Genomic DNA, 24,779 nt, shown 5'->3' on the forward strand with positions numbered 1-24,779 from the left:
CTCTGGATTAAATCCTGCCTCTACCCTCTAAATATGCAAACTCGTGGTTCAATATCTTCTTCCCTGCAATTGTAATCATAGTACCATCTCTTACATAAGATTATTGTGAGGATTTGATGAAATATGTACCTGAGCATTAAAAAAAATCGTATCTATTATTGTGAACTGAAGCTTATTTTTTATATCACATTCACTGATTCATCAACTCTACGATTTGAATGTCCCCTCAAGTGTCTATTAAAATTTACAAACATTTCATGTTATTACAAGAAAGACTGTCCTAATGTGAGAGAATGTGAAAATTATGCTTTTTATTATATTCACACAAAATAGTTACACCAAGTTGTCCAAATGCATTTGGTGAATTAAAGCCTCCAATTCTTATACATTTTTATACATATATCTATGCATTTATAAATACACACATATGTAAAAGATACATATTTTCTTCTAAAATAAAGTGCCCAAGTCTTGATATATGGGGGCAAAATAAGGAAAAAAAAGAATCATAAGGTTTTATCAGTTATAGACTGTGCATTTTCACAATATAAGAACCTGTTTTATACACATTTATTTGGGTATAGTGAACTTTAATCAGCCGTTCTTTTCTGAATTCTCCTAAGTGAATTAATTTATCCAAAATACAGGGTGGGGCAAAAGTAGGTTTATAGTTGTGAGTACACAAAACACAGATTATTCTTGTATTATTATTTATTGATTATTTTCCACATGAACAGCTGTAAACCTACTTTTGTCCCAATCTGAATTAGAAGAAGTCCTGCAACCAACGTAATGAATCAGAGGCCAATTTTTCTCACTGTGTCTGGCACAGAGCTGGACTCCCCAACACAAGGGTAGTTCAGCTTCATTCTTAATTTTTCTGCTTTTGGACTGTTGTCTTTCTGCTAAGGTGATAAGCAGAGAGAGAGAAATGAATCAGACATCTCTAATTATAAACCCTCTATTAGCATTCAATAAAGTTAGGGTTTGGTGAAAAGATTCCTAGTGTCTTTACTTCACCCCGGGCTTGGTGAGAAAGGGCGTAGCAGGATCTGAACGGAGGGGTCCTACTGCCTCTGTTATAATGAACTCTTGTTGGAGTTACAGAAGAAGAATTAGGGTGTGATGACCAATAAATGGATCATTGAGAGAACCAATTGAAATGGAATTCTCTATTATACAATGGAAAACCTTGTGAGAACATGTTTGAATTTAAGAACAAAATAAGGGTTCAAGAAAAACAAGATAATTCACAAAATCCTTGCTTCAAATAGGAACCAGGATGCCATTCCATGCTCCAATCTTTCAGCTACTCTTCCTGCGTTTTTATTGTATTTCCTATTATCTTGAACTTCTAAGGTGACCATTTGTAGACTTGGACGAGAAAAGGAATTTAAAAATGCCTTTGAAAAGATTTCAGCCTACTGAAGCAAAGTGATGATGCCTAAAAATAGCTTAACACAAACCCAGCCATTTCAGAATCTCTGGTGATTACATGTTCAAATTGCAAGGAAGTGTACCTTATTCAAGCAGGGAAGGGAGTAATTGTCAGCACTGAAATTGCATAAAACACTCTATAACTTCTCAACATACAGGAGGCTGGGAACAAGGGGAAGCTCAGCTAGTTCCCAGAGTTAGAGTAAGGGCTGGAGTATTTTCTTTTATTTGGGGGGATAAAAAAGGGAAAAGGACAAGAAAGTGTTTCCAATGACCCGACCCACCTCTGTAGGGCCTTCACAAGAACGGAGCTGCCTAGCTACTGATTTTGGTGAGCATCTTGTTAATGGCTTGCTTGACATGCGTGGTGGAGCTGCGTCTCCTTGTCTTTCCCTGCACCATCCTCCGGCGACGCACCTCTCGACACAGCTCGTAGAATATCTCCGTGATGTTCCCTTCTCCAGTGCAGGCAGAACACTCATAGAAAGCACATGCCAATTCTGTGGCCAGCTTCTCTCCTTCTTCAGTACTGACCTGCCTGGAGTGGTCCAAGTCAGCTTTGTTTCCAACCAAGATGAGAGTCACATTCTTGGGCTTTTTGATCTCATCCAGAATGTTCTTCAGGGGCAGCATTTCCTCAAAACTTCCTCGGTCAGTGATGTCATAGACCAGCACAAAGCCTTCCCCCCATCGCATGTGTCCTTCCCTCTGAATGGTGTCTTCCTGATGGCAAGAAAAACACAGCAGTCAGGAGACCTGGAAGTAATCCCAGCGTAGAGATGCTGCTGATGTTAACAGTGATCCCTTAATTACTATTCTTTCTAGTCAGCGTCATTAAAAGTTCTTGACAAGCTTACCCTCTCAAATTGGTTGGGAATAGAAGCATTACTTACACATAGCAAGGTATTTTAGGAAACTAGAACTTTTCTATCTGCTTAGACCTTAACTTTCTGCTTCTAATTTTTCTTGCTACATCATTAAGCCTTTAATCACAAGAACTATAAAGAAAGTACCATCTTAGTTAAGCATACTGCCTCTGAGACTTTTCATCACAATTAAGGAATTAGCAAACAGGTAACAAAGTAGACCTTACCCTACCCCTTAGAGATAAGAATGAGAGGCACAGCTTAGTGAAATAGTTTTGATATTTTTTTTGTTTATTTGTTTTATCTCTTCATCCTTCAGATTATGGACAATTAGCCACCAAGGGCAGAAAAACGGAATAATCGTATAGAAGAGTCAAACTCAGAGTCTGGGGCTTTTGGCTTTTTTTCTCTCCTATTTCAACTCTCCAAAAAATTATGTAGTTCAATAATGATAGAAACTCATTTGAAGTGATTTTCAAAGGGTGTGATCACTCCTTCCTAGGAAGGCAGCGTGTGTGATTTGAAAATGCATTGCCTTCATGGGCTCAATGACTTCTGCAGGCATGTACTTTCCTGCTGCCTCTTTCTAGAATCAGTTCTGGGTGGAAGGTGAGAACACGTATAGGAAACAGATGGTGATGAGAAATAAAAGTATATAGTTACTTGCAAGAACATTTCTTGGATTAAATACTTTAATGCTAGTTTTCTTGGGGTCATAGGTCACTGATAAGCACCATGAAATCCTTCAGCTTCCTAATTCTCATTCCTAGTGGTCATTCCTATCTTTGGGAACTAAACCTATCTGTGAACCCATTGGTAATCTCAGAACTGAATGACCTCAAAGCAAATTTATATTAAATAAATTGTTATTGTTTAATGATATGGCTCATATTTTCAATAGGATGTGGTGAGGTCTAGAAAGAATATTAAAAGAGAGATTCCTAAGATAAAAGATTCTGAAGAGATTCTGAGGTCAGATAAATTTAGAATATAATATAGACTAAAGTCCTTAATGATTTACTTTACACATAAGCATAATAAATGCTCTGAGAACTTCTATAAAGAAAGATTCCTGTTTAACTTTATCAGAGCATTTCAAAACACTTTTAACCACGAAAATCTATTAATATCTTGCAATTCACCCCTCAAAACATGGGTGGGCAATGTGAATGTTATGGTGTTTTCCAAACTCCTATAAGTACTGAGTTATTTACATAAGGATGCATACACAGACTGTTGCAAATACATTGATATATAGATAGTTAGATAATTAAATTAAAATGTCTTTATGAATCACTGGTTAATTATAGGAAAGTATCTTTTGTTCATATGCACATCTCATTTGAGCCAAAAAATATTTTAGCTGAACTGCTTATTCACCTGACCAGCAGTATCTAGTATCTCCATGGTGACAACTTCATCATCGATGGTTGCTTGGTGTCGGTAGGTTGATTCTGAGGGAATGAGAAAAAAAAAAAAAAAAAAGACGATAAAAAAGTAAATAAGATCATGGTTTGATTTGATTCTTAAAATTACAAATTTGTCACAGGAGTATGCCTGTTTTATGGTGTAAGTGAATGTGCACAGCAGGAAGGAAAGAATGTGCAAGAATGTGTCATCTTTATACCAGCAGAGTTCTCAGAAGTAACAGGTAACAGTCTTTCAGGATATAGCACATGAGAGTCTCTTTGCCTCTTGCTCATTTTAATCTCCTATGAGGTCAGCTTCCTGATGCTGTCTGCCTTCTACAATGAGGCCTCCACATCCTAAAATGAGAAAGTTATTCCTATAGAATGCATTCTCCCTTGATACTAAAAATCCAGTATTTGGAAATCACTGTTTGTTACTGTTCCAGACAAGATGATAGGTAAGCAGGAGCTGCTAATTTCTTTCTAGACCTCAACCCTAGAAATGTAATAGGCATTAGAAGAAGGTGATGGTTATCCATGTAAAAATGATCATGTAAAACTATGAGAAACCCTTGTAGTAGTAGAAGGCTAATGGGCCCTGATGTTTGGGGAATTGGTGAGAAAAGTAGAGGAGAGTTAGGCAATATGGAGGGGAGATGGAACAAACAGAGTTCTCTTGCTCTTGTTGCCTCTTCAGGGTAAAAAAAAACAATGGCAGCTCAGCACTAGGCATGGGTGGGAAACATCCAGCATGCAGGCTGTGTAAGGCCTGAAAAATCATTTGCTCTGGCCCTGCCAATGCATTAGAGGTAAGTTAATTAAATGTTTGACCAAATATAGCAGGCTAATTTTTAAGTTGAATGGCCCACAAATGATGTTATAAATATCCAAATGGCCCTTGGCAGAAAAAGGTTCCCCACCCCTGATAAAATGGTCCCCAAGCTTTATTGCATGAGAAGTTAGCAGTACAAGAGTTTTAGGTGGCTCTGAATGTGCCCCTTAGCACATGAAATGGAAACCAGAGGTTAAAATAAATACCAAGAGTGCTGCTCTATATGAAAAATCCAAGAAGATATGAGAAAAGAAGCAAGAGAGAAAACAGCAGGAAAAAAGTTAGATAAAGATAGCAAAAACCAAAGCACAGTGCTTGAAAAAATTAAAAAAAAAAAAGAGGTAGCGGGTAGGTAAAAATCTGGCAATGCTGTCTAGTAAATTAAGGGAGAAGGTGCAATCATATGAAATTTAACACAAAAAGAGGAAATAGCTACATACTTTGATGAAATAAAATAATATTAGGGAGAAACCAAGATGGCGGCATAGGTAAACACCAAAATTGCTGCCTCATACAACTATTTCAAAACTACAACTAAAAGACAGAACAGACATCATCCAGAACCACAGGAAAGCTGGCTGAGTGGAAATTCTACAACTAGAAGGAAAGAGGAAAGCACATGGAGAATCAGAGGAGCTGCAAAGGACTGAGGTACGGAGACACGCACGCAGAGAGGAAGGGCGGCTGAGTGCCTGGCTGGCATTCTCTGGTGGGAGAGGGAAGGAAGCCCCCGACTGCACTAAACCCCAGTCCTGACTGTACTGAACCCCAGTTTTGGGTGAGCCTGGGGAAATCTGGACTGTCAGGTGGAAACTCAGGGGAGTTGCGGAAGGCAGAGGCCTGGAGGTGCGCGCGCAAGGGCAGGGCTGACGGGAAGGCAAGACTGTCTGCTCAGCTCTGAGACTTCGCCCCATCCAAGCTGAGCACAGAGGCTTTTGCAATTTTGCAAGTCTGGTTCTATAAGGCTGTCTCCAGCACAGGTCTCCCGGCGTAGACACAGCTATACACATAGCCAATTGGCCTGGAGGTCAATTCCTACCAGTGATACCAACAACAATCAAGACTTAACTACAACAAGGCTGTACACACAGACCACAAAGGGGTGCATCAAAAGTGTCCACCTCAGGTGACTGGGGAGGCTGAACCACTGGGCCATATAGGAAACCTAGCACACAAAGCTACACTACCAACTCAGGGAAGCAGTGAAAATGCGGAGACAAAGTAACAGATCACAAACGAAAGAAATGGAGGAAAATAAATGACTGGATATAGAATTTAAAACCACGGTTATAAGGTTTTTTCAAGAATTTCCTAGAAAAGGCCGATAAATTTAGCTAGACCCTGGAGGATATGAAAAAGGACCAACTAGAAATTAAACATACACTGACTGAAATAAAAAATATTATACAGAAACCCAACAGCAGACTAGAGGAACACAAGAATCAAGTCAAAGATTTGAAATACAAAGAAGCAAAAAACACTCAACCAGAAAATAAAAAAGAAAAAAGAATCCAAAAAGTTGAAGATAGTGTAAGAAGCCTCTGGGACAACTGCAAGCGTACCAACATCAAAATTATGGGGGTGACAGAAGAAGAGAGAGAGCAAGACACTGAAAACCTATTTGAAGAAATAATGACTGAAAACTTCCCCCACCTGGTGAAAGAAATAGATTTACAAGTCCAGGAAGCGCAGAGAACCCCAAACAAAAGGAATCCAAAGAGGACCACACCAAGACACATCATAATTAAAATGCCAAGAGCAAAAGACAAAGAGAGAATATTAAAAGCAGCAAGAGAAAAACAGTTAATTACCTACAAGGGAGCACCCATACGATTGTCAGCTGATTTCTCAACAGAAACTATGCAGGCCAGATGGGAGTGGCAAGAAATATTCAAAGTGATGAATAGCAAGAACCTACAACCAAGATTACTCTACCCAGCAAAGTTATCATTCAGAATGGAAGATCAGATAAAGAGCTTCACAGATAAGAAAAAGCTAAAGGAGTTCATCACCACCAAACCAGTATTATATGAAATGCTGAAAGGTATTCTTTAAAAAAAGGAAGAAGAAAAAAGTAAAGATAAAAATTATGAACAACAAATACATATCTATCAACAAGTGAACCCAAAAATCAAGTGAATTAAAAATCTGAGGAACAGAATAAACTGGTGAATATAATAGAATCAGGGGCATAGAAAGGGAGTGGACTGATAATTCTCAGGGGGAAAGGGGTATGGGGAGTGCAGGAAGTGACTGGACAAAAATTGTACACCTATGGATGAGGACAGTGGGGGGGAGGTAAGGGCAAAGGGTGGGGTGGGAACCAGGTGGAGGGGAACTATGGGGGGGAAAAGGAGAAACTATTGTAATAATCTGAACAATAAAGATTTATTAAATTTTAAAAAATAAATAGCCCTATTAGCATAAGGTATGCAAATGTATGCTAATGTTACAACTATTAAAAGATTCCAAATGTCATCTAGGGAAAACACACCAGTCTGGGCTAGGAGAGTGGGAGATAAAAAAAAAAAAAAGATAAAATAAAATAAAATAATATTAGGAACTGTATAACAACTGATTTCAAACCCCAATAAATTCTGGGAAAAGACAATCATAGATTGGAACAATAAGAAATAGAACACTTAGCTCTATTATAGACAGTAACTACACTTAAATGCTAATTGTGGATTTCTCCTAATCATAAAAAGCAATTGCATATAATTGGCTTTATAGTAGATTTCCATTAAACATTAAACACATTGTTCTAGAAAATATTAAAAGGTCAGCTACCCAATTCCTTTTATGGAGCATTATGTTTATTCTCATAAGAAGTATTACAAGAGAAATAAGAGAAAAAAAGAAATTGTAGGCTCATAGATTAAAAAATTCCAAATCAAATATTATTCAATTAAATCCAAGAGTTGTAATAAGAAAAGTACATCATGGTCAGGTAGAGTTTATTTCAGGACTGAAAAGACTGTTTAAAATCTATCGATGCAATTTAACACATTAAGGGACTAAAGGGGAAAAAAATCACATGATTACCTCTATAGGTAGATCTATAGCAAGATAAAATTTACAGAAATTTAAAATGTATGCATATATAAAAATACATTTTTCAAAACTATCCTATCTAATAAAAGAGTAATATTCAAATTAACCATCACTTCGCTATACCCACAAGCTGGGCCCACAAGCCACGCCCACCAGCCAATCAGGAGCGAATATGCAAATAAATGCAACCAAGATGGCTACAGCCACAGAGAGCAGGAGGGAAGCTTTGGTTTCCCCAGCAATGGAGGAAACCAAGCTTTCCACCTGCCCTTGCCAACCTAGGCCTCCACTCAAGGCTACAAAGTTTCAATGATAGAATTTACATAAATCAAAACAGAAATGGCGGCAGCTATGGAGCTGGAAAGAGCAGGAGGCTAGGGTTGTCCCGGGCAATGAAGGAAGCCAAGCTTTCCTCAACCCTGGCTGGCCCAGGCCTCTGCTTAAGGCTACAAATTTCAATTATATTAGATACATAAATCCCAACAGAAATGGCTACTGCCACAGAGCAAGCAGAAGGCTTGGCTCCACTCCAGGCTACAAAGTTTCAACTGTAGAAGATAAATAAACCCCAGATACCAGGGCCTCCGCTTGGGTTGCCAGGGGGCATGGATGGCCTGCAAACCACCACAGGCCCCTCACCCAGGCCCCCCCATGCCCCAAGGGAACCCCCACCCTGATCCGGGATACCCTTCAGGGCAAACCAGCTGGCCCCCACCCATGCACCAGGCCTCTATCCTATCTAATAAAAGAGTAATATGCAGATTGACCATCACTCCAATACACAAGATGGCTGCCCTCATGTGGTCAAAGATCCTGCCCCCATTGGACACAAGATGGCCACCACAAGATGGTCAGCAGAGGAGGGCAGTTGGGAGGGACCAGGCCTGCAAGGGAGGGCAGTTGGGGGTAGTCAAGCCTGCAGGGAGGGCAGTTAGGGGTGACCAAGCCGGCAGAGGAGGAAGTTGGGGGCAAACAGGCCTGCAGGGAAGGGCAGTTGGGAGGGACCCAGGCCTGCAGGGGAGAGCAGTTGGGGGGGACCAGGCCTGCAGGGGAGGGCAGTTAGGGGTGACCAGGCTTGCAGGGGAGGGAAGTTAGGGGCAAACAGGCTGGCAGGGGAGCAGTTAGGCATCAATCAGGCTGGCAGGGGAGTGGTTAGGGGGTGATCAGGCTGGCAGGCAGAGGCAGTTAGGGGCAATCAGGAAGGCAGGCAGGCGAGCAGTTGGGAGCCAGCAATCCTTGATTGTGAGAGGGATGTCCCAGATTGGAGAGGCTGCAGGCTGTGCTGAGGGACAACCCCCCCACCCCCCGTGCACGAATTTCGTGCACTGGGCCTCTTGTGTATATATATTAGCTAGCTCATACTGCTTACCATTTGACCAAGAATTGTTCTAAATGCTTTACTCATATTAACTCATTTAATTCTCACAAATATCTCATGAAGTATGTGTTACCCTTAGCTCCATTTTACATGAGGAAACTGAGACACAACAGCACTAAATAACTTGCTACAGGTCACCCAGTGGCAAGTGGTAAGTGGATTGGAACCCAGGAAGATGGCTTTGGAAATTTCAGCTTTTAACCACTATGCTAAGTTTCAACTACGTTGGATTATATACCTGTGGGAAAGAGGAGGGCAATGGTGTCAGAATATGGGATGTGGGAAAAGTTAAATAAAGGCTTCACATATATCTGACATGGTACCAGGACCAGAAGGGAATGACTAACTTAAGTATTAATTTAATTAGCTCAATTATTTGCACCTAACTTACTCAAATCACTAACCAATCAGCATACCAAATAAACCTAGAAGTTTCTTTCCCATCAGGGTAGCTGGTAAGCCAGTGCTTTTAGTTTTTCCCCTGTTTACCTCATGTTCCTGACTCACTTCTTCATCTCATCAACTATTTTATAGTTCTTTTTTGACCACAGCTTTATGTTACTTTGCTGTAAATCTACTCAAAATACAAACTACAAGAAGGAGACTTAACCCAGTAGCATAACTGCCACCATGATTACTGTCCCGGGCACGGCACATTGCTGACGTCTTTTCTGAGAATTAAAATTTAAAAATGAGATTGTACTCAATATATTTTAATAAATATTGTTCTCATTCTCCTGGAGTATGCAATCCATATGTGGTAAGTCCGATTCTCAATTCTAGGCCATTCCACCCCCTTACTCTTTTAAGTTAAGTGGGAGATTATTGTTTTGGGTGATTTAATGCTCTGAAATACCATTTACAGCGACTCATCTCTAAGTGTTCTGTCATTCATTTCCTTCTTCATCCCCAGAGTCCCAGCGTGGGGCGCAGAGGCCCAGAGAGCAGCACAGGCGCTGGAACCACGCCCAGTGTCTCCTCAGAGGTCCTGGGTGACCTCCCTGCTGCCTTCCCTCTTTAAGGGGCTGGCATCAGCCCACCCCGGGAGCCTGGAAAACAGAGCCTGGGCTCTCTTCCATCCCTTTGCACCAAAAGTCTGACAGGCAGGGACATTTTTCTCTGCTGCTTCCATGATAAATAGGATATGAATTTCAGCCACAGAAGACCGCAGTAGGGGGAAATAGAACATAATGGAAATTGTATGAAGTTGCGTGACTCTTTGGCTGTTAGTGAACCGAAACGAAAACGATGACATGCAGGAAATGAGGGAATGTCTGCCACCGACGTAGCCGCGGGTGGCAGCAGTCATTTCATCGAAGCCGAGGGCTGGTTTCATGCCATTTTGAGCATTTTTTTCGTTGAGTTTCTCCTCTCCTTCAGCACCCTTGACAAAAGTAAAACAGTGCAAGTGTTGCCCAGAGAGGCAAAAGGCTGTACCATGTGCTTGTTTTTCTAAAGATAATACTAAAAAAAAGTATTAGGTACTTTTTGAAACTAATCTCTGCTAATATTTTATTAAAATATTTTTATTGATTTTAGAGAGGAGAGTTAGAAGCATCAATGAGAGAGAAACATTGATCAGCTGCCTCCTGCACGCCCCCTACTGGGGATTGAGCCCATAAGCCAGGCATTTGCCCTGACAGGAATCCAACCTGACCTGGTTCATGGATCAATGCTCAAACACTGAGACACACCAGCTGGGCTCTACTATTCATTTTAGAATATTAAAGAAAATGTGTACGTGTTTGAAGGGTAGAAACACTTTTCATTTTTCTCATACTGACAGAAAATGACATTTTGAGTCTTTTTTATGAAGTGTAGGGGGATGGTTACTGAAGAGATATTTCTAAAGGAACCAAAATGTTGTATACTTATAAAAACCAATATTAGTACAAATATGTAATTAGGCATGTTAAAAATTATGTCTGGATTGCACTGTATATGAGAGGTTTGTGGCTTAAAGCGTACATTCAGTAAATAGTATATTTTTATAAATAGAAGTATATTTTATATACTCGAAGAGAAATTGATGCTCAAAGAGGTACTGTATGGTTGATCCTTTCACTAATTTAGCTCTTGGAGTAAATGTTAACATATTAATATGGACAATTGGCCAAAACAGCAACAACAGCAGTTAGTAACACTGATTTGTGCTAGAGTGGAAATTGTACTGACTTGAGTTCTATTGCTGGTCTAACCACAAACTAGTCACATAATTGTGGATACATTTACTTGGTTGGACTTCCATTCTTATTTGTCAAATGCTGATCTCAAAGTTCCTTTCTGTGCCAACATTAAAGAGCTATTGAATAGTTCTTAGAGTTGGTTAAGTACTTCTGCTTTAATCTTCGGTGGAGAGGCTTGTTCCAGGCGTGTCCCTCTCTTTGTATGAGCCTTTCTAAGCAGAAATGCAGGCCGGCAGAACCAGCCACAAAATAACATCATCACTGAGCTCAGTATGTCTCCCAATTCCTACCTTCATTCTTGTCTGAGTCTTTACTGACCAGATAGACACCATGATCCATTCAAACACAGAGCAGGGTGCCTCTATGGGGCAGAAGTAGTGATCAATACTGAAAGGCAATCTCTCTAAATGCCCCCAACACACCACACCACACACACACACACACACACACACACACACACACACACACACAATTGCACACGATCTAAACTTATGTCTGTGTTCTCTGACATGTTCAGTATTTTCTGAGGGTAATCTGACTCTCAGAGAGATTCAGTTCTCTCCTGGGATCTAATCAGAACACGGATCCTGTTGTTTTGCAACCAGAACATTGCTGCTACCACCATCAAGAAGTGTTCCTGATTAGAGGGTCTAAGTTCCAAATCTCACAGGCTGCAGTGGTCATTATCAAATGCTGTGCTTGACCAGCTCTGGCCTCTGACAAAGATTTCACTGACCCACAGTGAAATGAGAAAAATTTAGGGGAATTTATAATTGTTCAATGTAAATAAATGATCGAACATTTTTCTTAGATTATTATATCCTTCAAAACTCCTGAATGCTAAAATATTTCTTCTTTTATGGAATGCAAGTGTCTATTGAGAGAACAAGTTTAGTTCTTCCTTGCCCTCTGCCCCTTGCTTACATCCCTAATTGTAATTCCTACAATATTCCCTCTCCATTAAAAAACAAACAGGGGGGAGGGGAAGGGAGAGATTAACCAAAGAACTATATGCATATATGTATAACTCATGGACATAGACAATAAGGTGGTGAAGGCCTGGGGCAGGGTGGGAACCAGGTGGTGGGGGAAAGGGAGAAAAAGAAGGGGGACATCTCAACAATAAAAATATTAAAAAAAACACAAACAAACAAACAAACAAACACCAAAACATAAACATTGTGTCCTGACATCTAAAAAGTTGGGAATCACTTGCTATGATAGTAGCAAACATTTCCTTCATAGAATTATTTCAGAGTAGTAAATATTCCATTTTTTATTAGTATGTTGAATGGTGTTTATGCCCTTCAGCTTCTCATGGAACAATAATTCTGTTACAGATTGAAAAAAAAAACTGCTCCATATTTTTAAGGAAGGCACTGAATTCAGTATTCAAGACTATTTTTTGTACAAATATCCCACTTTGCTCTTTAAATTTTTATTATTCAATTACAGTTGATATTCAATTTTTTTAATATTAGTTTCAGGTGTACGGCATAGTGGTTAGACAATTACTTAATTTATAAAGTGATCCCCCTAATAATTCAAGTACCCACCTTTGCTTTTTAATGTAGCCTTCTCTATTGGTGGTGGATTTGAAAAACTCTATGAGAGTATGAAGTTTAGTTCCGGAAATGCTGACGGCTCTTGGATCAGATGGATTGGGAACTCCTCTAGGCTAGAACACTCGTGACTTCTCACACGTGCGCACACACAGACACACACCACTTTCCAGCATGAGTCAACGAAAGCCTCACCTGGGAGTGAGTCATACAGCAGATATTCCTGAAGTCTGATCAACGCTCTTGTTGCTTAGCAGCTGCAACCCTTTCAGAGCAGTACAGTACAAGGTCACTCGAAACAGTTTCATTATTCTAGTGAGGAAGCCTGCACTACAGATAACTGATGCCGACAGAATTCTATTTACAACGATTGTTTCTCAGAATTAATAAAACAAAAACAAAAGGAAAATTAGTTCACCTCAGGTATTAACAATAGTAATTACTGGAACATACTCAGAGAGAGTTCAAAATTTTTATGAGATCCTTTTTATAAGCTTCATCTTTTGTTGAGATGTACTGGTATAACTAAATGAAATTAGTATTTTTCTACTGAACTTCCATAAATCATGAAGAGTCTCAGGAACTTTGTAAAGCTTATATAAGTAATAAAAATATAAGAAGAGAGTAAGTACTTAGGTGGAACAAACAACAGAAATGAATGATTTTTTAAAAAACCAAATGTGCCCTAACCGGTTTGGCTCAGTGGATTTTTTTAAAATGCACCCTAACCGGTTTGACCTGTGGACTCAAGGGTCCCAGGTTCGATTCCAGTCAAGGGCATGTATGTACCTTGGTTGTGGGCACATCCCCAGTGGGGGATGTGCAGGAGGCAGTTGATCAATGTTTCTCTCTCATCGATGTTACTAACTCTCCCTCTCCCTTCCTCTCTGTAAAAAATCAATAAAATATATTTTAAAAAATGCATTTTAAATCCAACCACATCATTTTAAAATTAGGTTGTGGATATATTAAAAACATATTAAAATTATTGATGTTGAAAAACAATTTACCTAAAGGAAAAACAAAGAAGTAAAGATCTCTTAGATTAAAAAATTGACTATCATAAAGATGTGAATCTTCTCAAAGTAATTTATAATTTTAATGCCCTTCCAATAAAAATTATGTCATATTATGATAGAGTTTTAAAAATTGACCTGGAAGAATAAATTGGAAATAGCAGCCAAGGTAATATTGTAAAATAGTAAAGAAGGAAGACATTCTCTACTTGGGTATTGTGTTCTAAAGGGCACACAATGATCAAGAGTGTGGTACTGGTGTTGGATGTGAAAAGCAAATTTAGAACTAGTTCCTGGTGTAAATGACCCAGTATACCTGGGTTTAACCAACTGTGCATCAAAAATACTTGAAAAAAACGGTTATGTGTTGCTAACATGTACTATGTAGTTAGGTCTATAATGGTTGGGTCTGTACTGAACATGTACTTATATTTTTCTTGTCATTTTCCCCTAAACAATACAGTGTAACAACTGTCTTAGTATTATAAGTAATCTAAAGATAAAGTATATGGGAGGATGTGTGTAGCTTATATGCTAATCCTATGTAACTTTACATAAGAGATTCCAAAGACAACTGACTGTATAAAAAGCAGCGTTAGAAGTAGAGGGGAAAGGTGGAGTATTTAATAAATAATAGGGTAATAATTGATAAACTATTTGGAAAAATTATTAGGCTTTCACCTTATACTTCTCACTAAGGTAAGTTCCAGATAGATTAAAATGTTAAAGTGAAATAAACAATAAAATCATTCTATCGCCTTACCTGTTCAATTTTCCTTCAGAGTACTTATCACAATTGACACATTTAGTTGGTTATTGACTCTTCTTTCTTTACTAGTCAATGAGCTCAAAAGAGCCAAAGCTTTCTCTTTCTGCCTATTGATTTATCCTCAGCACCTAGAATAATCTCACACATAGGAGCATTTAACAAACACTTGTGAATGGATGAGTAAAGCAATGAAAGGAGGCCCAAAGGGAGAAAAAGTTCCCTTTTGAACTGAACATAGGTGACAGCTACAACAGCGATAACAAAACCAGCCCCAGAACAAAAACACCCAGGAATCATCTCTGCCCATTTCACCATCTGAGCCAGGCCAGCTCGGCCTGGGACACGGGCCTGGGAGTGAAATAGTGTATGCCTTTCCCTCTTCCTTTGGGTTTCAATGTTGGTGCCCTTTAGGAAACCAACTAGGGCATGACAAACAAAAGCTCAAAGGCTTCATTCAGAGTAAAATCTGAAACTTAACTTAGAGCCCCTGGATTTTTAGCATTATTTATAAGATAACTAAATACCTATATATATATAAAACCCTAATATGCAAATAGAACAGTGGAACAACCGAACAACCGGTCACTATGATGGGCGTTGACCAACAGGGGGCGTGCACGGAACATGGCGGGTGTCAGCAGCAGGCAGCAGAGCATGGAACATGGCAGGCATTGGCCACGGCGGGATGGTGGAGCAGGTGAGCAGGGGCACCAGACCAAGATGGGGTGCCAGTCACTGTCATCGGGGCAAGCCTCTGGTGGTTACTGCAAATTCTTTGCTCCCATGTGCCACAGTCCCACCTGGCACTTGCACCTGCTGCCGATGCTGGCCCTGATCTCTTAGTGCTGTCAGCGGGTGCTAGCAGCGGCTGCCGGCCCGATTGCCCCTGAGGGCTTCTCCACCTCCCCCTGCTCCTGAGGGGTGATTGGGGCAGCAGCTGCTGCTGGCACCCACTGACAGCTCCAGCCCCGCTCACACTTGCTGCTGATGCCGGCCCCAATCGTTCCGTGCCGTCAGGGTGTGCAAGCGGGGCCAGTGTCAGTGCATGGGAGCAGCGGCAGCAGGAGCGGAGCTGCTGGCAGACAGGGGACCAGGGGCCACAGCAGGAGGGGCTGGGCAGGGATGCAGAGGATGGGCCAAGACCTGCCCTGTGCCCACTGCAGCCTTGCGGCCCACAGTTCCTTTCAAGGTGCACGAATTCATGCACTGGGCTCCTAGTATTTCTAATAAATACCCTGTTTTGAATGATGAAAAATACATGTGATAAATGCTTAATGCATAGACATTATTGCTATTTTTAAGATACATATATCAATTTTTGCATCTTCTTTTGTATTTTTAAAATAGGCTCAACGCAGTTTCATTGGGGATAAGAGAGAAAGGAACACAATTTATTTATACATTTTCCCATTTTTGTTACACTCTCCTTAACATGCCATTCTATCTCACATCAAAGTAGCCATGCCCACTGTATCCTCTGTGTGCCATCGGAACGATGCTACATTTTCTAATGGAAGAGCATCATTTGCACTTACTTCCTTCTTGTCCCTGATTTGACCAGATTTTTTCCTCTGGGCATTAAAATCCTGCACAGACCACATGCAACATGCATCTAGCTTCTTAGAGGAAGTCTCCACATGATTCAATAAAGCACTTCCAAGACATCTGCAAGGTGCTTAAAAATGTCGCAACAGAAAATGTCATTCTCTCTTTAGGGTCATAAACTTTGATTGGAGAGTGGGAGGAAAGAAAATTTGACTTACCAAGGGTGGGATCGTATTCCCAGATGAACCGCTTGGTCAGGAATCGCACTACCAGAGCTGTGGGAAAAAAGAGCAACATTTCAAACAAATTTGTTCATTTTTGTATAGTTTTTATCCTTATAAGGAAAGAGAAATAGCCCATCAAATTATATGTATATTATATTTCCCAATACATTTATTTATGTTTGTTCAAGTTCTTTTCAATTTTATACTATGGCTTAAAAACTGGTGTACCATTTTACTGGGTTTATTATGCATTAATCAACAGCTTAGATTTGTTCCTTTAGCCACAGGATTAAAAACAAACAAATAAAAAAAATCATAATGTGAAAATGCTCACATGTAAAATTTTTAGCCAAACAATGAATTCAGACATGAGCATCACAATACAGGTGTCTAAGCTTTGACTATTGATAATGATTGATACAGGTGTGTTTTAAATGTGATGTAATTGTTCCTTCAATGAGAAGACCACTAGCTGGTTATTTGTATTATAAAAATATTCCAAATTAAGTATTTTATTAGTTACTCATTAAAGTTCATCAAAAGCAATGCTGCTGAAATACTAGAGTCAGGGCAAGGATCTGGCACTGTGCTAGGCACTTCACTTGCATGGTCTCCTCAACCCTCACTTCATCCCTAGGAGGCAGGTACTGGGATTGGTCCCATTTTTCAGATAAGAAAACTGAGATCCTGAGAGTTAACTAGTTTAATTGAGCTCACTTAGCTAGTTAGTGGCTGAGTCTGGTTTTTCACCCAAGGAGTCTCTTTCCAAGCCTGTAATTTGTCCATTATGCTAAAGGGAATTTCAGGCCTAGCCCTAGGCCATCTGGATAATATTTAATTAGAAGATGCGTCAGAGAAAGAGAATTGCTGAGATATGTGGACTCTACTGTCCTTAAAAGTGCATGAGAAACATGCTGAATTTTTTTTATACTTGCATTTTAGTTGAAAACAGTGGTTTTTAAGCAATTTTTTAGAGGGGAGTGTCATAGACCCTACAAAATGCAATAAAAGCTTTGGACCCTTTCTCTGGAAAAATATACACACATTTTGGTACATAATGTCAGCAGCTCATGAGCCCTCTGAAGATGGTGGGTCTTCCTGAGATCCCATTGACCCCAACTAAAGAATCAATGTATGTCATATTTTATACTTTAAAATATATTTATTATTTGGGTATTTTTATTTTTACAGAAATGCCCTGTATATAGTAGACTAAAGATACTCCATAAAGAAATATGACTAGTTCATTGAAAGTTACTGTCAATCTTTTCTTTATCTACTAGAGGCCCAGTGCATGGAATTTGTGCATTCAGGGGGGTCCCTCAGCCCGGCCTGTGCCCTCTTGCAATTCGGGAGCCCTCAGGGGATGTCTGACTGCTGGCTTAGGCCCACTCCCCACGGAAGTGGGAGAGGCTCCCACCACTGTCGCTGCACTCGCCAGCTGTGAGCCTGGCTTCTGCCTGAGCAGCGCTCCCCCTGTGGAAGTGCACTGACCACCAGGGGACAGCTCCTGCGTTGAGTGTCTGCCCCCTGGTGGTCAGTGTGCATAATAGTGACTGGTCATTCTTCTGTCAGGACAAAACCAGCTCTCTGACATAACCTGAGGGGTCCCAGATTGTGAGAGGGTGCAGGCCAGGCCAAGGGACACCACTGGTGCACTATTAGGGCAAGGGAGGGATGTGGGAGGTTGGCCAGCCGGGGAAGGGCCACGGGAGGGCTCCAACGCATGTCTGGCCTGTTTAGCTCAGTCCCGATCGGCCAGACCCCAGCAGCAAGCTAACCTACTGGTTGAAGCATCTGCCCCCAAGCATTTCATGCATGGTCAGTGCATGTCATAGCGACTGGTCGACCAGTTGACTGTCTGCCCCCTGGTGGTCAGTGCACGTCATAGTGAGCAGTTGAGCAGCCTTAGCATATCGTTAGCATATTACGCTTTGATTGGTTGAATGGCCGACAGGACGACCAGACAGCATATTAGGCTTTTATTATATAGGATTGCTTATGTTAGAATCAACAGAGAGATCTATACCCACTATCATAGTGTTTTATATGAGAGATCACAGTGCCCATTGCAACGAGAACCTCATAAAACAGACCACAAGCATATGTGGCTTGGCTGGAGACTAAAAGTAGCAATTTATTTCTAATTACTGAGTGTAAGGCTGGATGTGAGCCAACATTTTTTGCAGTGCCTGAAGTAGCAGGCCACTGACCCTGCAGTACTTCCCACAGGGCGTGCACTGTGGTTTTATCTTCAGTTTTCAGTCTGTCGCTCTTCCCTCTCTTGAGACTAACACAGTCTTTTTATTGGCATGTAAGAAGTCGTAAGCACCAGACAGATATTTTTCTGTTTTTTTTTTCAACTGGTGAAGAAGAGTTTATTCACATGTTGTTGTTTTTTTAAAGGATGGTGTTGAATATCAAAGAGATATGTCCTTTAGAATCTGTTGGATACATTTAAAAGAGTAAAATAAATGTCCTTATTTTAAAATGTCAATATTTACGAGACATCAGAATCTTTACACTCTTTGTAGTTATTTAAATTCACGGGGAAAAATTGGATATAAAGTAAAAAATGGACAAGAGGTCACGTAGTTTTCCAAAATGGTTTTAGGGACATGCAAGCAAAAAAAATAATAAATTAAATTAAAGACTGATTAGTCCGTTCTATTGCTGATCTTCTTTAAAAATTGAATTTATTGGGATGACATTGGTTCACAAAATCATACAGGGTTCAAGTGTACAACTCAACAAAACCTCATCTGCATTCTGCATTGTGTGCCCATTGCCCCAAGCACAGTCTCCATCCCCATTTTCCTCCCCTTTGCCCACCTCCACCAAGCCCCTGCCCCCCTTGCCCTCTGGATATCACCACACTGTTATCAGTGTCTATGTGTTATCCTATATAATAAAAAGCTAATATGCAAATTGTCCCCTTGGGAAATGGACTGACTGGGAGTTCGACCACCCGCTATGATGTGCACTGACCTCCAGGGGGAAGCACAGAACAAAGAAAGACACCAGCCAGCAGCCGGGGGAAGGAAGGCCCTAATTGACCCTGATCGCTGGTCAGGCCTAGGGACCCTACCCATGCACAAATTTCATGCACCGGGCCTCTAGTGTGTATATATATATATATATATATATATATATATATATATATATATATATATATATGTTTATGTAGCTCAGTGGTAGACTGCTTGCTTCCCATGTATGAAGCCCTGGGTTCATTCCCCAGCATCTCCATGAGGGTCCTTTTTAAATCAGCAGCAGCAATAAACATAACTGCCTGCAGAAGCCAAAGAGTTTCATCTTTTGTTAGAATATGTAGTTTTAACTTTAAAGGTTACAACCTATAAAAATGCATTTATCTGGCATCTTTAAGCAATGCACTATTAAAATTAACAAGATTTTTTACATAACATTGGAAGTACCCCAGTTGCAAGACCATTAAAACTAATCATTTGTCAAAGAAATGTTTCTAAAATGTATTAGACACTCCATCATCTCTCAGAACTGAGAATAGTGAACATAATTGAATCATTTTTAAATGTCTGGAACCTTGATTGGTGCCCTGTGCAGCTATGTGGCAATACTTTGAGAAGCTGTAGAGTGGTTGAGGCAAAGCGACTCCAGAGTACTAGGGCTTTGAGTATTTTTAGTTTTTGAATATATCCGAATATATATTTTTAATATACACATAAATATAATTTTTTTCCTTCCTCAAATACCATGGCTTTCTGCCAGTCACTGAGACTATGTGTAATAGCCTATCTATTCATCTGCTTTGCTACTTTTATTATTCCAGAGACTGATAAGCCATATTAACAAGCTTGTTAGAATTTTGTCTAATATTGGAGTAAATTAGCTCTGGGGTTTCATTCTAAGGAACTTGTTCTGTTGAGTTGGATTCTGGAACACCTTTGGGAAACAATGTTTGCTGTTGATAAGTGGTTCCCGCTGACTTCGGATTATTGGCTCCGTTTAGACAGCCCCCTTCCAGCAGGGCAGTGTTGCTGGGCTCAGCCAACAAAATCAATAGAAACATTTTTTATATTCTTTTTAAAGAGACACACATCATTATCTGATGGTTGCTTTAACAACAGAATCATACATTTGTTTAAAAATCCAATCTATTTTGAGTGCATTAAAAAACAGAGAAAGCACTTTGAAAAAACTGACGTCATATGTTTCTTATTTGATGATGTGCATTTGTCTCTCACACAGATTATTCATGGGAAAGACAAACATGTTTTCTATTGTTAGTTTTTCAGTAACATATTAATTTAAATTATTCGTCTAAAGAATGAAGACAATTTTACCTCTGTGGACGTGATATCTGTTAAAGGCTCTGTTGTTATTGAAATTGTGATTGAGATGTGTGGGTGACATTTCACAATTTACTGATGTAATTATAAAACAGTATTTTTTAGCTCCCGATTTTATTATAATTTTTAAAAAAATCCTCACTCGAGGATATGTTTTTCATTGCTTTATTTTAAGAGAGAGAGGCAGGGAGGAAGGGAGGGGAGAGAGAGAGAAATATCATATCAATTGGTTGCCTCCCCCATAAGCCCCAATTGGGTTGGGATTGAACCTACACCTAGGTATGTGTGCCCTTGATTGGAAATCGAACCTGTGACCCTTCAGTGCATAGGCCAATGCTCTATCCTCTCAGCCGCACCGGCCAGGGCTATGGCATACAATTTTCATTTGTGATATATTCTATCACTTCTCACCCCCTCCACCACTACCACTCTCATCACATGGTTTTACATGTTAACAATAATACTGTTGCTTCCTCAGTGGGATTCCTACTTCATCTGCACCCCAGAACCTCCTTAAACTACTTTCTACACAGCAGTCAATGATTCAATTAAAACTTATACCAGCTCATGTCACATCTTTTCCCCAAATTCTCCCTGAACTCATCTCATTGGATTAATATTTATTGAATACCTACTCTGTTCTGTTCTAGGTGTTTGGACTAATCCAACAAATAAGTCAGATTCAGATCCCTGACTTTACAGAGCTTATATTCTAAGAGGAAGATACATAAAAAGTAAAAGTGATAAATTACATAGTAGATTAGAGGTGATAGATGCTATGGGATAAAAATATAGAGCAGGGTAAGGGGGATTCAGCATTGAGAGATGAAGATATGAGTTATTATTTAAGATAGGGTGACCAGACAATCCATAAAAGAGATGAGAGAAGATATCTTGGAAAATAGTGTTCCAGGAAGAGGGACCAGTCAGTGCAAAGGCCTGAAGGCAGAACAGTAAGGAACATTAAGCAGAATGAGCAATGGCCAGTGTAGTAGGATAAGAGGTCATTTCCTGCCACTCTCCCAGTCAGGTCTTCCATAAACACACTACCATTACTACTACCACCACCAACAATAATGATACTAATAATCTATATATATAAAAAGGCAGTGACCAGTCGTTATGATGCCCACTGCGGCCAGCAAACTGCCAGATCGAGGGATGGGGTCGGCCGGCCAAACTCCCGTGGCCGGCCCCACCCCTGATTGGCCTCTCCCACCCTGATCGAGGGCGGGGTGGCTGGCTAACCCCCCCTGCGGCCCTTCCCCTAGGCTGGCCCCAACCCCAATTGCCTGCCCCACTCCAATCAGGGGCAGGGCCAGCCTGCCACCTGTCTGCGGCCCCTCCCACAGCCAGCCCCGCCCCCAATGAGCCCCTACTACCCCGATCGGCCCGTGGCCTCTCCCCCCCAGCGAGCTCCGCCCCCAATTGGCCCCCCACCCCAATCAGGGGCGGGGCCCGCTGTCCAATCACCCATGACCCCTTTTCCCCAGCCAGCCAGGCCCTGATTGAGCCCTGAATGAGGTGGGCCAGCTGGCCAACCTCCTGCCATCTCCATCTCCTGACAGGCCCGGCCAGACCCCACCCATGCATGAATTCCTGCACTGGACCTCTAGTAGTAATAATAATAAAAACAACTGGAATGATTATTTAGTATTATTATTTTAGTTGATTCCTTCTTTATAATGTATACTCCATGAGGGTATTTTATTCGTCACTGTTTTCGACTTTATAGAAGAGTATCTGTCTGGCATACAGTAGACTAAAAAATACTTGCTAAATAGATGAAAAAGTATATCAATCTAAGTCATAGTTTACTTTCCTTAACATTAAATAATAATCAGACATTGAGAGAATCTGCAGAAAAATTAACACAATAGAACTCACAGCAGAACCATGCCATAATTTTATAACTTTATCTTAAAAGGTTACAAAAATATATCATCTGAAATGTCTTGGCTGTTTTATTATCCTTCTACAAATTATCCTTCTACAAATTATACTTCTATAGTTAATTAAAATAGTTACTATAAACTTGATCTAATTTTCTTTTGAATACCCTGTCCTCTCCATCCCCACTATTTTGAGCAAGGTTTTCTTATGAAATAAAAATGGTGGTATTGATAACCTCTACTACCCTGGAAGTCTGATATAAGGTCTTATCTTTCTAGAAGTTTTAAGGTTTGACATGTTTGATGGGTTACAGTTAAGTCTCTGCATTCTGAAATATCTGACTTTCTTTCCATTGCCTTGAAAACCCATACCTTTTCACTAAATAAGCCAAACATGTCTAATCTAGAGAAGACCATTTTCCTCATTTTACCTAATTTATAACCTACTTGGATCATTCTTCCTCATATGTGGTTTATTTTTGGTGTTACTGGCATTGAATTTCATTGGTATCAAAAAGAGCCAGTTTCTAAAAAATGGAAATTCACTAAGTAGAATTTAATCCATGAACTCACCACACCTCTTGTCTTGGTTCCTGGAGGGGAACCACTACTCCTGAACTCTACTATCAGCCCTAAATTTAACTCTAACCCTTCAGTAGACAAAAGGCTTCAGAGAAGTACAAATAATCATACTTACAAATACAGGGTGGGGCAAAATTAGGTTTACAGTTGTTCATGGAAAATAACACAATAATCCTCTCTAATAAAATGGTAATATGCAAATTAACCATCACTCCGCTACATAAGCCACGCCCACCAGCCACACCACGCCCACCAGCCAATCAGGGCGAGTATGCAAATTAACCCCATCCAAGATGGCTACAGCCACAGAGAGCAAGGTTTCCCAGGTAACAGAGCAAGCCAAGCTTTCCGATAGCCATTGCAGGCCTAAGCCTCCACTCAAGCTACAAAGTTTCAATTATAGAAGGTAAACAAATTCAAACAAATGGCGGCAGAATGGAGCTTGAGAGAGCAGTCCAGGGTTGCCGGCGGCAACAGGGGAAGCAAAGCTTTCCGCACACCCTGGCCGGGCTCAGGCCTCTGCTTAAGGCTACAAAGTTTCAATTGTAGAAGGTGAATTAACTGCCTCAGAAATGGCTGCCACCCCGGAGGGAGCAGCAGGCTTGGCTCTGCTCCAGGGTACAAAGTTTCAATTGTAGAAGGAAAATAAATTCCAGATACCAGGGCCTCCCCTTGGGTTGCCAGGGGGCGTGGCCAGCCTGCAAACCACCACAGGCCCCTCACTCAGGCCGCCCCATGCCCCAAGGGAACCCCACCCTGATCCGGGACACCCTTCAGGGCAAACCAGCTGGCCCCCACCCATACACCAGGCCTCTATCCTATCTAATAAAAGAGTAATATGCAGATTGACCATCACTCCAATACACAATATGTCTGCACCCATGTGGTCAAAGATCCTGCCCCCATGTGGACACAAGATGGCCACCACAAGATGGCCAGCAGGAGAGGGCAGTTGGGAGGCACCCGGCCTGCAAGGGAGGGCAGTTGTGAGGGACCAGGCCTGCAAGGGAGGGAAGTTGAGAGGGGCCAGGCTTGCAAGGGAGGGCAGTTGGAGGTGATCAACCCTGCAGGAGAGGGCAGTTAGGGGTGACCAGGCTGGCAGAGGAGGGAAGTTGGGGGCAAACAGGCTGGCAGGGGAGCAGTTAAGCATCAACCAGGCTGGCAGCGGAGTGGTTAGGGGGTGATCAGGCTGGCAGGCAGAAGCAGTTAGGGGCAATCAGGAAGGCAGGCAGGCAAGCAGTTGGGAGCCAGCAGTCCTGGATTGTGAGAGGGATGTCCGACTGCCCGTTTAGGCCCGATCCCACCAGTTTCGGGCCTAAACGGGCAGTCGGACATCCCTCCAGGAGTCCCAGATTGGAGAGGGTACAGGCTGGGCTGAGGGACAACCCCCCGCCGTGCACGACTTTCGTTCACCGGGCTTCTAGTTAACAAATAATGATATAAGAATAAACTATGTTTTGCATGCTCACAACTGTAAACCTACTTTAGCCCCACCTGGTATAAAGAGAATTCTACCCTAGATATTTGGTGATAGTTTATTGGTTAAATTAATTTTGTGTAATTAAGTATTCATTTCTTAATCATATTAGCTGTTGGATTCAAGTATATATATTCTTAGGAAATACCATTCGGTAGTTTTAGTTATGTTTTAAATACATATAAAAACACTAATGCACTTCTGGAATGCTATCAAAAG

The 24,779-nt window shown here is 40.9% G+C and overlaps 1 protein-coding gene across 1 annotated transcript in view; it reads right to left on the reverse strand.

Moving 5' to 3' along the window:
- Positions 1-296: 296 nt before the first annotated feature.
- RERG (RAS like estrogen regulated growth inhibitor) overlaps positions 297-24,779 on the reverse strand; it is a 111,924-nt gene continuing 87,441 nt past the window's right edge. The window contains exons 3-5 of the mRNA XM_079775424.1: positions 16,273-16,329; positions 3,684-3,757; positions 297-2,160 (exon numbers count right to left, since the gene is read on the reverse strand). Of these exons, the coding sequence (XP_079631550.1) occupies positions 1,753-2,160; positions 3,684-3,757; positions 16,273-16,329 (539 nt within the window). The 3' untranslated portion in view covers positions 297-1,752. The remainder of the gene's footprint in view (positions 2,161-3,683; positions 3,758-16,272; positions 16,330-24,779) is intronic.

This window comes from Cnephaeus nilssonii, assembly GCF_951640355.1.
Source record: "Cnephaeus nilssonii genome assembly, chromosome: 6".
Lineage (NCBI taxonomy): Eukaryota > Metazoa > Chordata > Mammalia > Chiroptera > Vespertilionidae > Cnephaeus > Cnephaeus nilssonii.